The following is a 15,302-nucleotide window of genomic DNA, read 5'->3' on the forward strand; positions in this document are numbered from 1 at the left end:
CTCTGAAGGCCTAGAAGGTCCTGAAGGTCCCCCACTGATGTTCAGGATATATTGACTGTAATCAGTATTAAAAGTATTAAGTGTGTAGTTTAACAGTGTAATCAAACAGTTACTAACACAAATGAAGTTCAGTGAAATTGTGTGAAGTCAGCCTGCTGTGATGGTCCTGTGACAGATCATTCCTATGCATGTAAACCTACATTTACCATGTATTTACATATTTTTTAGGTGATTCCTGACTGGAAAGACCAGGAATGGGAGCCGAACCGGCCTGAGTCGCACGCGGGGATCTTTCACTTTCGCTTCTGGCGTTTTGGAGAGTGGGTGGATGTGGTCATCGATGATCGACTGCCTACTGCCAACGGCAAACTGGTCTACTGCCATTCAAACGACAGTAATGAATTCTGGAGCGCGCTGGTGGAAAAAGCCTACGCCAAGTAAGTTAACCCGTTAAGGGCCCATCAGTTGGTTTAGTTTTTGGAGCCTCTATGAGCCTCAGGATTGTTAACATACAAAAAATAAGTCTTTAGTGGATGTTATCCAAATCCTGAACTTTACTGAGTCTGGACTGACTTATTTAACAAGAAGCAATGCAGACATAATGATTCAGTTACAAAAGACAGGAAAGTCAAATATCTAAGAAGCTTAATGTTAAATTGATCTCATCATTATCATTATGACTGATGGGTGTACCTATAATGTATGTTGCCATTGGATATGTTGAAATTACTCTGATATTAATCATCTTACAAATGTTCGAGTAATTCTGGATTTTGATGAGTTGTGTGTCCAAAAGTATTCAGACGGTATCCAGCCCTTCTAATGAACGCATTCAGCTCCTTTAAGGCATTAAACACACAGCTTGGGTATAAAGCCCCCCAGCCTTGGGCGGTGGTGCATTGGAACTGCATTATCTGGAGTGATGAAGCTCCATCCAGTACATTTAGAATATATTGGGTTCTAGAACTAATCATCCAAAAGCAGTTCCTGACCTCACTAATGCTCTTGTGGCTGAATGCAATCAAATCCTCGCAGCAATGTTCCAACATCTAGTGTAAAGCCTTCCCAGAAGAGTGGAGGCTGTTACCGCAGCAAAGAGAGACAAACTCCCTATTAGTACCCTTCATTTCAGAAGAAACGCTGGGTGAGCAGGTGTCTACAAACTTTTAAATGGTTAAAGAGGGAATCCCACCAATTTTTCAAAATTTCTGCATACTTGAATGGTTGAGATGTATACAAAGTCATTCAGTAAAATCGTTGCATGTAGACTATATTAATTGTAACGGTAAATTGCAGCATTATAGAGCATTTAAGTTTTTAAGTGAACAGTGTTCAGATTTTTTTCCATAATCAACATCAACTACCAGTTGATTTTGTCCTGTAATTGCTGCAGCCTGACTGGGCAGGAGTGCGGTTGAGACCTCTGCTCTAAGATGGTTTCTCTTTGCAGGATGTATGGCTGTTATGAGGCACTGGACGGTGGGAACACGGCGGATGCTCTGGTGGATTTCACAGGAGGCGTGTCGGAGCCCATCGACCTGCTGGAGGGACATTTTGGTCAGGAGGAGGAAGCGCGGAACCAGCTGTTTGAGCGTGTCCTCAAAGTCCACAACAGAGGAGGCCTCATCAGCTGCTCTATCAGAGTGAGTCTAAACACATAAAAATCGATTTTGATATAAAATGCAAATGTCTCAAATGTGAATGTATTGGAATAAACTGCAAAGTATAGAAATTCCAGCAGCCCTGCTGTGTCTGATCCACTCAGACCAGCACAACACACACTAACACACCACCACCACGTCAGTGTTACTGCAGTGCTGAGAATGATCCACCACCCAAATAGTACCTGCTCTGTGAGGGTCCATGGACGTCCTGACCACTGAAGAACAGGGTAAAAGGGGGCAAACAAAGTATCAGAGAAACAGATGGACTACAGTCTGTAACTGTAGAACTACAAAGTGCACCTATATAGTAAGTGGAGCTGATAAAATGGACAATGAGTGTAGAAACAAGGAGGTGGTCATAATGTTATGCCTGATCGGTGTATGTATTGTAGATACATGTGTCAGAAATACTGCATTAGGCTGGTAGAATAACCAAAAGCCTATGTCAAATCTGATAACAGCTGGTGTATATTTATGGATCCAGTCTCGTGCCTTAAAATGTGTTTTTATGTAAATGCTTGTAACTTTTGTATTGTGTGGGTACCGTTCCACAGGCGACCTCTCAGGCAGACATGGAGGCTCGTCTGGACTGTGGTCTGGTCAAAGGTCACGCCTACGCGGTGACGGACGTGCGGAGAGTTCGTCTGGGTCATGGCCTTTTGGCCTTCTTCAAGTCTGAAAAGCTGACCATGATCCGCATGCGGAACCCCTGGGGGCAGCGAGAGTGGAACGGACCGTGGAGTGACAGGTCAGTTGTTTCATTATGGATCAGTAAGTCCTGACAAAAAATCTCATTTGCATCAAATGTTGACCGCAAATGCTGTCAACCAGCCAAAATGTGTTTGTGTTTTACACTGGAGCTGCACATTTATGTGACTAACAAGTAAAGGGAGCCTACACCCCACCAATTAGCATTGTGCTAAATGAAGTAATCACATTCTGCAACAAGTTGTTCAGTGATGTCTAATAGACTTTATTATGTGGTTTCTGGGACTTCACTCTGAGCCATTTGGCAAAATCCTGCCTCACTGTGTGAGACACACTATTATACCTAAACATGGACTGAAGACGGCTGCCACTGCTGTTTTGAGCTGTTGTCCCATTTATAAATAAAATAATGTCATACCGTTTCGGAAACCCCATAAGTAACACTATTAGAGATGTCTTAAGAAATCAGCACAGTTTGAGGCAACTGACCTGTCACTCCACGGTCCGTTTGTGTGTGTGTGTGTGTGTGTGTGTGTGTGTTTGTGTATAAAGGATACAAAAAATGAAGATCAGCTATGTTGTAGTGCACTTCCACAACCTACTGAAAAGTAGTAAACATATATAAAAATCATAAATAAAAATAAATTAGATGAGAAAATTGATGCGTTTGGGCTTTCAGGGAGGGGCAAAAGGGCACGGCTGTAAATGAAAGGTTGCGCTGGATTTATAGCACAAGACAAAATGCGGGCATTACTGCCAGTCAGAATGCGGTGCAATAATCATTTTATCTCTATCTTGTTTTCATAATTGTTGGGAGCCAAAATCATAATTGAAAATACAATTTGCTCAGTCGCCCAGCCCTAATCTGAAGTAAAGGGAAGATTGTGTTTGTCTCTTGCTTTAGTGGTGGGGTTTGGACAGGGTGGGCCCACTAGGCAAAACTTGGTAGATTCATCCCATACCAGCTAATGTAGCACCTCTAGTTTTTCTGAACTCCAGTGAATTGGGGGCTGAAAATGGCCTCACTGTTTTAAGGGTGAGTTTAATTTCAGGGCTGTAAAATCTTCAGCTTTTGACTAAACCTGTCTGTTTATTGTGTATTCATACTGCCACCTGCTGGGTGGAATCTGATGTTTCTTCTTACTGAATCTGACTAGTAAAGCAAAAATTGCCCCTGTAAATGTGAAGCCTGAATGTACAGCTCATGTCTCAGTCACTGTTTCTCACTGAAAGGTGCCTTATTTCTTTCTTTTCTAGTTCAGAGGAGTGGCAGAGGGTCAGTAAGAGTGAAAGGGAGAAGCTGGGGGTCACTGTGGAGGACGATGGGGAATTCTGGTAAAAGTCTGCATGTTTCCTTCTTTTTACTTTTATTGTGCAAGTGAATGTCCTGTAAATAAAGGGATAAACAATTGAATATATACATATGAAGCAGTTATTTGCTAAATATGATGTGCTTAGTAATGCTAAATGTTCTAAATAATGATAAATAACTTGACCATTCCTGTTTGGAAATATGTATCCTAGTCTCCATCATGTTTTCTTTATCTATGTCATTCCCACCCTCCTGTCCTCCTCTTCCTCTCTCAGGATGACATTTGAGGACTTTTCCAAGCACTTCACTGACCTGATCCTGTGCCGGCTCATCAACACATCCTACCTGAGCATCCATAAGACCTGGGAGGAGGCCATGTTGTTTGGGTCTTGGAGTCGCCATGACGACCCACTGAGAAACCGCTCAGGAGGCTGCATTAACAACAAAACCACTTACCTCCAGAACCCACAGGTGTGTGAGTGTGATCGTGGTAGAGCTGCATGTGATATAGTTATTTATCTGTGCGTTTATTCCCAAATTCAATCACTGAAGTTCTTACTTAATGCCTGTAGGTGGCAGCAGCTACAGAAGGCCAGAAAATATCCTATAAGCTTTTGCTACTGCTTTATTTTGAGCATCGTTTCATCATCTGAAACCATGGATATTTAAGCAATAGAACACGAGAGGGAGTGTGTTATTGCGAAATAACATCACGGCTGTGATTTGGTTGGAAGATCATCACAGCAGTGATGTTATTTGCGATGACACACGACCTCGAGTGTTCTATTGCTTTTATTAAATAAATACAGTAATAAATTAATAAACTGGGTCGTGAACGCGGCATTTGATATGTTTTAATGTTCGCAGTTCCTCCACCAAATTATAGTTCCTTAACAAGCAGCTCGTTGCTACGTCAGAGTAACGAGCTCCGCCCACTCGCTGCACAGCCGGCAGTTCGTTCTCCAGCTCCACACAGACCAACTGACAGTTTGGGAATTTAGTGTTGTCTCATCTTCAGAGTCTGACCAAATCGGCTGTCGGTCAAATGTGATCTTAAAAGTGTCCATTTTCTGTTTGTGGCAAAGTAAGAAGTAAAAACATTCAAATGTCTTGAGCGTCTCCTACAGCGGTCAAAGTCGTTGCTTAGCAACGGCGTCTCAGCAGAGTGATACAGTGTTTGTGAAAAACCTGTGATGTTATGGTGAAATCATAGCACGGTTAGAACGCCTCTCAACCAAAAGGCAGGTTTTGAAAACATTAATGCCATCTTTGATGGCATGGTGTGCTCTTGGTCACTCGTGGCTACTTTTAATGCTCTCAGACCAGAGCTTAAGCAGAGGTGTCCACTTTGTCAAACGCACAGCAGCTGCTTTGCAGAATGAGCTGAATCTGTGAGTTACATTGGATTAAGGAGAAATGAGAACTTTATCACTCTGTCACTGTCACTTTTTTGCCCATAAAAAAGGGATCAGTATAAAAACACCGAGGACAACTAAACACTGAAAATGAAATCTACTGTTTGTGATGGTGTTTTCTCACATATACAGAATAAACATTTATCAAGACAATAAACTCTACGTATCGATTTCATGGCTGATAATTTACTGTTAGTCATTCACGTTATTAGCCAAAGTCTCAGTGTAAATAACTTTAAAACTGGAAGTTGAAGTTATTTAAATAACGTGAATCATGTTGGCTATTTAGCACAATGAGTCATACATAATCATGCTACAACATTTTGGTGAAGGAGTAGCATCAGCACTGGTCAAAATGAGTAGAAATTCCATTATTCATATTGCCAGTTAATTCCAATCTTGGCTGACTTGTGTATAAAATTGTCATACATGTGTTATGAACAGTAATAATAATAATAATAATAATAATAATGATAGTAAAAATTATCTTTATTTATAGAGCACTTTTCATGCCAGTGGCAGCTCAAACTGCTTTAGAGACAGGAGATTTAGCTCAACAGTAATACAAGAAATTATGAGTACTAATCTAAAATCATATAAAAAATTGAGAGAGTATAAGATAAAAACCACGAGATGTAGAGTTTTAGTTAAACGCTGAGTTAAAGTGAAACATTTTTAGATGCTTCTTAAAAGTGAGCACTGAGCTCGACTGTCTAATAAAAGGTGAATTGAGCTCCACAGTTTAGAAGTAGAATAACTGAAAGAGTCTCTCCATTTTCTGTATTTTACGGACAGTATTTTCAGAAGGTCAGTATCTGCAGATCTAAGATCACATGCTGGAACATAAACAGACAGACACTCTATGATATGAGCGGTGCTTCAGGGTCATTTAGAGCCTTAAAAACTAGTAGCAGAACTTTAAAATCTATCCTGAACGAAACAGGCAGCCAGTCCGGCTCTTTCTAAATGGGAGTGATCTGATCTCTCTGTTTAGTTTTTGTTCTGCTGCATTTTGTTCGCGTTGTAAAGAATGGATTGTTTTCTTAGGAAGTCCAGTTAGAAGAACATTACAGTGATCAACACTGCTTATAACAAATGCATGAACAAGTTTCTCTGCATCGCTCTGAGATAGAAAAAGCCGACCGTTAGTGATATTTCTCAAATGCTAAAAAGCTGCTTTAGTGACTGTGTTTACATGCGGGATAAAACAATATAGTCATGTAGTGGTCCATTTGGCACAACACAGCCCTAGTGTATATGAAAGAAATGTTTCATTGTCAGTTTTTTGTGTTGATGTTTGTCTTTATGCTTTTCCTCCAGTATGTATTTGATGTGAAAAAGCCGGAGGACGAGGTGTTGATCTGTCTGCAGCAGAAGGACAGGAGAGCTCGTTCTAAAGATGGAAAAGGAGAAAACCTGGCCGTTGGCTTCGACATTCAAAAGGTACTCCCCTCCCTCTCTCTCTCACACATCCACACACACACACACACACACACACACACACACACACACACACACACACACACACACTCTTTGGGATCATGTTAATGTGAACCACACCCAAGTTGTTTATGATAGCAAACAGAATTGTTTGTGTTTACGTGTTACGCTTTTCCCTTCCACTAGGTGGAGCTGAACCGGATTTATCGCATGCACACGAGCCAGCAGAAAATGTGCAGCTCCATCTACATCAACTCCCGCAGTGTGTTCGTGCGCAAAGACATGAAAGAGGGCCGATATGTAATCATCCCCACCACCTTTGACCCCGGCCTGCAAGGAGACTTTCTGCTACGAGTCTTCACAGATGTGCCTTCAGACTGCAAGTAATGCATCACAGAGCACGGTTTGGCCAAAAGCATTCCCCAGTCAAGAACACAAACACAGATGATTAAGCAATAGAAAACGAGAGGGAGTGTGTTATCGCGAAATATACGACCTCGAGTGTTCTATTGATTTATACAACAGTTAAATAAATAAAGTAATAAATATATAAACTGGGCCGTGAACGCGGCGTTTAATATGTTTTAATGTTCGCAGTTCCTTCACCAAATTATAGTTCCTTAACAAGCAGCTCGTTGCTGCGTCAGAGTAACGAACTCCGCTCACTCACTGCTCAGCCGGCAGTTCGTTCTCCAGCTCCTTACACTAAACTCCCAAACTGTCATCACCACTGAGCAGCTTTTTTTTTTTTATTGCCGCAGTTTTATGGCTCTAGATCAGATTACACGTTTGGCGAATGGTATTGGGTTCATTTCTGGCTGATTCCAGGTTGTTTAGCTGTTCTTCTGTCACAGCTGCCGACTGAAAAGCTGCTCAGTGGTGATGACAGTTTGGGAATTTAGTGTCGTCTCATCTTCAGAGTCTGACCAAATCGGCTGTCGGTCAAATGTGATCTTAAAAGTGTCCATTTTCTGTTTGTGGCAAAGTAAGAAGTAAAAACATTCAAATGGCTTGAGCGTCTCCTACAGCTGTCAAAGTCGTTGCTTAGCAACGGCATCTCAGCAGAGTGATACAGTGTTTGTGAAAAACCTGCGATGTTATGGCAAAATATCAGCACGATTAGAACGCTTCTCAACCAATCAGCTTGCGTGGCCGGAACTAACGATAGTATCGATACCAACGTTGGTATTGGTATTGGATTGATACTAGCGTGATAGGATCGATACTTTTCTCCTCTACGTTCAGTACGTTGCTCTCGTTTCATCAAAAAGGAGACATGTCTGTGCAAACACAGCTCCTTTCACATCTTGCGTGCTGATCAAACATATGAAAAATTATGAAAAAGTGAATTCCGAGCTGCAAAAGAAAGGAAGAAAGGAGGAGAGAAATCCCTCAGACAGACCTAGACCCCTGGCACAGAGGCAGAGGTCACTGGCTGAGTCCTTTAAGAGAGGCAAAAAATGACCAGGTAGCTTATATAATGGTGAAAGTAATATTTATTCATGTTCAGAGATGAAAGTAGTTTTACATTCTTGCTGGTGTGGCTGAATATAATAGCCCTTTTGTGTTAACTGTGAAAGGGACACTATAGGATTCTTATATTTAAGCTACATGTAGTAAGAAGCTTTTATAAGATAAAAAGTATCGGTATCAGTATCAGTGTTTTCTGGCTCTGTATTTACTTGGTATTGGATCGATACCAAAGTTTGCAGTATCGCACACCACTGGTTTTTGAGACCCATAATGTATCTCAATAAATACCTTTTCAGCTTTATTGTATTTACATTTATTGTGCTCCACCCAACAAAACACACAAAACAATGAAGCTGATAAGGTAAAACATTAAATATGTTGTCTTTTGTTTTGTTTTTGTTCAAATACAGGTAGATTTATGAACCACTGCTTTCTGTTTTTATTTGCATTTTACTTTCTGTTCCAACTTTTTTGGAACTGGATTTGTAGTTCAGGACGTTTCTGGCCTAATTTCTGGGAAGAGATAAATGTGTGTGTTTGTGTCTCAGAGAACTGACCACGGATGAGCCTCCGCAGACGTGCTGGACGGGGCTGTGTGGGTATCCACAGCTGGTCACACAGGTGCATGTGATGAAGGCTGTGGGGCTGCAGGGTCAGGACTCGGATGGATGTAGGTTTTTTTGTCTTTTTTTCCTGCGCTGTCTGTTTAGAAAGTTTATCAGATGTCTGTGACTCACTGTACTCTCTTCGCAGCGTCTGACCCGTATGTTATCATCAGCTGTGAAGGGGAGAAAGTGCGGTCCCCCGTCCACAAAAGCACCCTGAGTCCGGACTTCGATGTGAAGGCGTTGTTCTACAGAAAGAAACCCAAACAGGGCATCCTCATTGAGGTATGGGGAACATCTGTGTGGATCCAAACCAAACACGCTCAAAAAAATGCATTCTCTGCTCCTAAAATGAACAAGCGTGGGCTTGCAGAAGGAGAAACAACAGCACTTTCATCTTTATCCCATTAAGGGTTTAATAGAAGCGAGCCATATGGATGCATTTAGGTGTTTTGAATTTATAGCATTTGCTCGGACTCATAAAGTACATAAAGGTTTTTAGCTCTAAGCCATTTGCTGAGAAAAAACAGTCTTTCTTCTCTTTCTTTACCACCTTTTACTTCTAGGGCTGAGGTCAAAACCACCTTTGTAGAGTCCAAGACTGTGACTAGTCAAGACTGAGTCCAGATGTACATGAAACTAACGAGTGAATTCCACTCATTTTTTAAAAAATAGTTCTACATACTTCAATCACTGGGATGTAAACAAAGTCATTCAGAGAGGTTTGATGTGAAATCTTTCACTAGAGAAATTTACAGACAGGTTTCTTTACAGTGGGGGTGATAGGAACCAGGGGTCACCATGTCTACAACACAAATGCAGCCATTTTATTTACTATCCAAAACCAGCAGTGAACCCACACAAGTCTTCTGAGTTTTTGTATGGATGTTGATGATGGTAAAATAGTGATAAATCTGAAAAAATAAGTTTCTTTAGGGACTGTTTTGACTTAAAACACCCTGCACGACCCTCTCCGCCATGAATAATTTCTAAAAAAATACTTTCTGTGAGGGAGCTTAAAGAGGCGTTAAACTCTTCAGATGTCTGGTTCCTGTCACCACCACTGTGAACAATTCTGACTTGGTAGGTTTCTCTAGAATGAAGCATTTCACACCAAACCACACTGAATGGCTTTGTTTACACCTTAAAGACTTAATGGCAAAAAATTAAAAAAATTGATAAAATTTCTCTGTTATTTCAGATTTTTTGACAAAGTGATCTATACACCTACAGATTCACTCAGGACAACAGAATAAGGGCGTAAAATTTTAGATTAGTTTCATTTAGCTAGACTGTTTAAATGAAATAACACAATTACATAAACAATAAATTACATAGTTATATAAGGAATAACATTTGGGTTCAGTTTATTTTCTGTATCGACAGGTTTGAGCCTTCTTCTTTTTGTTTGTTTTGATGTCCAGGGCATTGGCGATTTGATTGAATTCAAACTGAAGTGTAATTAAACAAGCCGATATCAGTAATGTTTTGGGTGTGATAATGCGTTTGATAGAATATACAGTGGGGTCCAAAAGTCTGAGACCACATTAGAAAATATGGGATTGTAGTATTTTGAAAATATAGGGAAAAAAAGGAAATTTTATGACAATTAAAATGAAGAAGAAATTTTAAAAATTTTAGCAATTCTAGTCAAATTTCTTGTGAAATTGACCATGCTGAGGCCTTTGCACAAATAGGTCAGTTTTTTGAGTCTTCTCTTTCATTGATGCTCGTGTTCAGACGACTCTCGGGTGGATTTGATCTACTGATCAAAGACTTTTACACAAACATACAAGGTCCATGCTGTCATTAAAGCCAGAGGACAAACATACTGAGAAATTCAAAAATTTATGTTAGAATTTCAAAGATTCTACTTTTCATGCAGATTATGGTGCTGAAAATAGAGGTCATTGAATTAAAAAGGAAGGCAAAATAGAAGCATTTTCACTAGATATCTCAGACTTTTGGACCCCACTGTAAGTGAAGGACAGGTCAGGCTTTTATGCTAAGACAGGCTAAATTTAAAATGGGTAGCCTAAGTAACAGAGCGCTTGTATCCCTGCCTAACCTCTGACCAATCAAAGAACACAAAGAACACCCACATGTATAATTCGGTGCACTTCAACCATTGCAGTGGGAAACTAACCAAACTAGATGAAAACAGTACAGTGCAACAAAAACTCAAACTCTGATCTGGACTAGGTGTGAAAGCAGTCTTGGACTCTGTCCTTCTCTTTTTGGTCTAAAATAAAACACTAAAGCTCCTAAATGAGACGTGTGAGCAAACGTTTTGTGGCCTAGTCACACAACAGAATCAAATTAAACCTGAAAGTGGAACTGAATGTGAATGTGAAGTAAAAGAAACAGAGGAAAGAAGATGAGTTTCCTGACAAATACGCTTTAGAATAAATTAAAAAATACTGAGTGTAACACGTAACTAAGTAAATTTACTACCCAGCTCTGGTTCTGCCTGCGGAATCATTTTCCAGAAGGGAGGCTTCTTCATTCTTTTGTCACTCCTTCTTCTGTTTTTCACTTTGCAGATCTACAACAAGAACGTCCTGAACGACTCATTTATGGGTCAGATCCGTCTGAGCGGTGACCTGTCGGACCTGCAGCAGCACCACACTGTCCACCTGCGGGGCAAAGGCAGCCGGCAGGGCAGCGACCTCCCGGGCATGCTCAGCGTGAGCGTCATCACCAGCAACGCCCTGACCAACATCTGAGACCCGTCAGGCCGGCCCAAACCGGACCATCACCATGGCGATCATGTGTCATGCACACCTGTGGTAACTCGGAGCACTTTCGTGCGTTGAGGTGTAGTGTAGATACCTGAATACTTCAAACAGCTTCTTCTGGCTACTTCTGTCTAAAGTACCTCAGTGGCCTTTTTAGCTCATTTACAAAATTATTATATTAATAATTGACTTTTAGTGGAATATTTCGGTCAAAAAAAGCTGATGTTGCTAGCAAATGAATGAAAGTGAATAGCCACACACATTCGCACTTGTCTGTGGCTACTAGCTTCCATTTGTTGTTAGCAGTGTTAGTTTGTTTGGTCAAGCTCTTCCTTTAATGAGTCTCGTTTACATCTACTCCTGGACCAAAAACTTCGTCTTTCAGCTGTTTATTTCAGATGTTATATTTTCTAATTTCAAGCGCTTGATTGAAAACGATGCTACTTTGCAGTTCTCTAAATGTTGGGAATTGTGTGCGATTACCGTGTTGCCTTTCATTTGCCAACCAACCATCCAAAGTCATTAAGTGCTGGACAGTCATTAAACTTGTTTACACAATACGATTAGTACTCAGGACATGTAGGTACTCAGTATATAGATAACTCAGCATTGCAGGGAATTACTGTAGTCTGTGTTCAGCATATCCAAATGTTCTCCAGGCTAAATTACACCTGGACTTATTCTGTGAACCAGACAGCCAATCGGATTGCTGGAATCAGGTTCAGAAGTGCCTGAATAAAAGGGGAATTCCACCAATCTTCCAAAATTTCTGCCTCAGTTGTTGAGCCATTCAGAGTGATTCGATAGGAAATGGTTTATTGTAGAGAAGCTTGTTGGTGGTGAATGAAACCAGAACTCACAATGTCTGCAACACAAATATAGCCATTTTATTTACTATCTAAAACCACCAGTGAATCTGCATGTTTTTCTGAGCTTTACATCGTCATTGTGCCAAAAAAGTATCTCCAATGGTGACTTAACAGGAGCAGACTAAAAACGTTCTTAACTTTTAATGTATGTTATTGTAATGAGATTTTTTCCAAGCAACTGGGCCACTTCTATTGGTCCATTTTTCGAAAATTATCAAATGATGTAAAGAGCAGCTGCTCTGCTCAAATGATGCCGAAAAATCTAAATCAACAGCAATGATATATACTGTTAATAAGACTGAAATAGTGGTAAATTTGAAAAAAGGTTTTGCCTTTTGTCTTACAGTACCCTGCATGTACCTCTCCACCATGAATGGCATTGAAAAAATAAGTTTTAAGCCCAAATCTTATCTCAATACTACTGAAAAACTGTCTCGGGCATCAGGCTGCATATTCATAACCATTTCATGTAATAACTTTCTGTGAGGGAGCTTTTAAGAGGACATCTGGTTCCTATCACCACCACTGTGAACAATTCTGAGCCGGTAAGTTTCTCTAGAACAGAGCATTTCACACCAAACCGCTCTGAATGACTCTGTTTACATCTTAACCATTTTTATTATGAAACAAAATTTGTAAAAAATTGGTGGACTTCCCCTTTAAAAGGTTAAGTGAAAGTTCATGCTGGGCTTCACACTGCTCCAAAGCCTATAAACTAATGTATACAGTTTACGCTGAATCAGAAGTGCCAACATAAGCAGGAGGTACCACTATAATGTAATAACCAAAGATGACCACTTGGTGGCAGCATATAATCAAAGTTAAAAGAGTACTATTTCTACTATGGGAGAAGGTTTTATTCTAATGAAGTCTTGTGTGTTTACTTTTTTTGTTTACTCTGTTGTCTTAATAAAGTGAAATGTCTTCTGATATAAAATATACTCTTTAAGCACTACGTATGTTTTTTAGAAGTACTTTATTATATATTTTATACATCTGTAGTTATATGTAAATTTCTTCTGCCAAATGAGAATGTTCCTGTTTAAGAGACTTCATGATGTTGACACAAACATTTCACTGGAGATATGAGACAATCTGTTTACTGTCCTGCTATGACTAAATTACCAAATAATTAAAGAGCTTGTGTTTTTGTTTTTTAATGATGTACTGTGCCTGCTCTTGGACTGGAAGTGGACAGGAGAGTAAGAATAAAGCTGAATGAGATTAGGCTGTAATATCTGCATGTTTAAGTGTTTACCAAAGAAGTGCCTCGTTTATGTCCTACTTCATCTCTGTCACTTTACTCTCTTTCTTTCATTGTCTCACCATCGTTTACTTGTTCTCGTTTACTTGTTCTCATTTACTCTTTCTGTTGTTTATGTTGTCTCTTTTGTTTACTCCATCTCTCATTTACTCTGTCTCTAGTTTATTCTCTCTAGTTTACTTATTCTCGTTTACTCTTTTTCTCGTTTACTCTGTTTTTTGTTTACTTTTTCTTTTTTTACTCTCTTTTTCTTTTGTATTATAAGGCTTTTTCAGTGAACTCATTTTTTCTGCAAGTTTGGACAATTTCTTGTCAAAGTTGTAAAAGTTTGTAAATTGACAAGACTTAATGTCTTAAACAGCGTTAAATCTGAAAACCCTCTACTTATAATATTCTGTTTGTAACACAATGCCAAACTTTTTTTAAGCTGAATGTTTGTAGGCAAGCAGAGGATGAGGTGTAACATGTATCCCCATTGCCAGTTTTATATTTGTGTATCCAGTAAAGTGAAATCTGAAATAAAGTTAACTGAATTAATGCATTTGCAGGGCAGTTTTGTGTTGCTCATATGTAGACTTTTACTCTTTAATACCTTTATTGCCCATTTCATCAGCTCCACTGACCATATAGGAGCACCTCATAGTTCTACAGTTACAGACTGTAGTCCATCTGTTTCTCTGCATACTTTGTTCACCCTGTTCTTCAGTGATCAGGACCCCCACAGGACCACCACAGAGCAGGCACTATTTGGGTGGTGGATCATTCTCAGCACTGTTGTGACACTGACGTGGTGGTAGTGTGTTGGTGTGTGTTGCACTGGTACGAGTGGATCAGACACAGCAGATACTTATATGGTAAAATGGACAAGGAGTGTAGAAACAGTTGTACCTAATAAAGTGCTCAGGGAGTGTGTGTGATTTTTATCACACAGATATATATATATCCTTTTTGCCAATCATTAAACACACAATTTTATATATACACCGATCAGGAATAACATTATGACCTTATGACCACCTCACAGAGCAGGTGCTATTTGGGTGGTGGATCATTCTCAGCACTGCAGTGGTGGTAGTGTGTTAGCATGTGTTGTGCTGGTGCGAGTTGATCAGACACAGCAGTGCTGCTGGAGTTTTTAAACACTGTGTCCACTCACTGTCCACTCTATTAGACACTCCTACTCGGTCCAGCTTGTAGATGTAAAGTCAGAGACGATAGCTCATTTTTGTAAATATGTCTACTCTCCCCCGACAGTGGTACTGCGTAGTCTCTAGAGTAAGATTTTCTGCTTTAAGGACCAGGAAACCCCCTTCTGATAATGTGTCTTGAAGGTGGGAGGAGTGTTTGGAAGAAATACATCTGCTTTGAGCAAATTTTTGGGTTTGGATGTTTTTAAAATGCAGAAGGAAATTCAGTAAGCTAACTTTACTGCCCAGACGCAGAACAGCTTTTTGGAGCCGTAACTGTGTTAACTGTTTTCACATCATTACAACTAAGCTAATAGATTGATCACACGAAAGAAATGGCTCATCAGATGAAGATCACAAGTTAAAGCCAAAGTTAGTAAGTTTAAAACAAGTTGGCTTCATTTCTGTGGCTGAAAAAAGTTCAAGATTGGTTGAAACGTTGTGCTGAATAAAGGTAGAGTAGCTGAGAGTTACACTAACGCTAGCTTGGTTGTATTTGTTAAACTGTAGATCAGTGGCTAGGCTAGCAGTCAGGATTGGGTAACACCACTGGGACTAATGGTGTATTGCATGCTGGGTATTGTAGTGAGAGAACTGCATAACACTACAAATAACATATTATACTCT

At 40.0% G+C, this 15,302-nt stretch overlaps 1 protein-coding gene across 1 annotated transcript in view; it reads left to right on the forward strand.

The window, feature by feature from the left end:
- capn5a (calpain 5a) overlaps positions 1-14,025 on the forward strand; it is a 44,435-nt gene extending 30,410 nt beyond the window's left edge. The window contains exons 4-13 of the mRNA XM_036584919.1: positions 229-437; positions 1,451-1,643; positions 2,219-2,412; positions 3,630-3,707; positions 3,960-4,155; positions 6,420-6,542; positions 6,726-6,922; positions 8,561-8,682; positions 8,766-8,902; positions 11,161-14,025. Of these exons, the coding sequence (XP_036440812.1) occupies positions 229-437; positions 1,451-1,643; positions 2,219-2,412; positions 3,630-3,707; positions 3,960-4,155; positions 6,420-6,542; positions 6,726-6,922; positions 8,561-8,682; positions 8,766-8,902; positions 11,161-11,343 (1,632 nt within the window). The 3' untranslated portion in view covers positions 11,344-14,025. The remainder of the gene's footprint in view (positions 1-228; positions 438-1,450; positions 1,644-2,218; positions 2,413-3,629; positions 3,708-3,959; positions 4,156-6,419; positions 6,543-6,725; positions 6,923-8,560; positions 8,683-8,765; positions 8,903-11,160) is intronic.
- Positions 14,026-15,302: the final 1,277 nt, after the last annotated feature.

This window comes from Colossoma macropomum, unplaced genomic scaffold (genome assembly GCF_904425465.1).
Source record: "Colossoma macropomum unplaced genomic scaffold, Colossoma_macropomum, whole genome shotgun sequence".
In the NCBI taxonomy this organism is placed as follows: domain Eukaryota; kingdom Metazoa; phylum Chordata; class Actinopteri; order Characiformes; family Serrasalmidae; genus Colossoma; species Colossoma macropomum.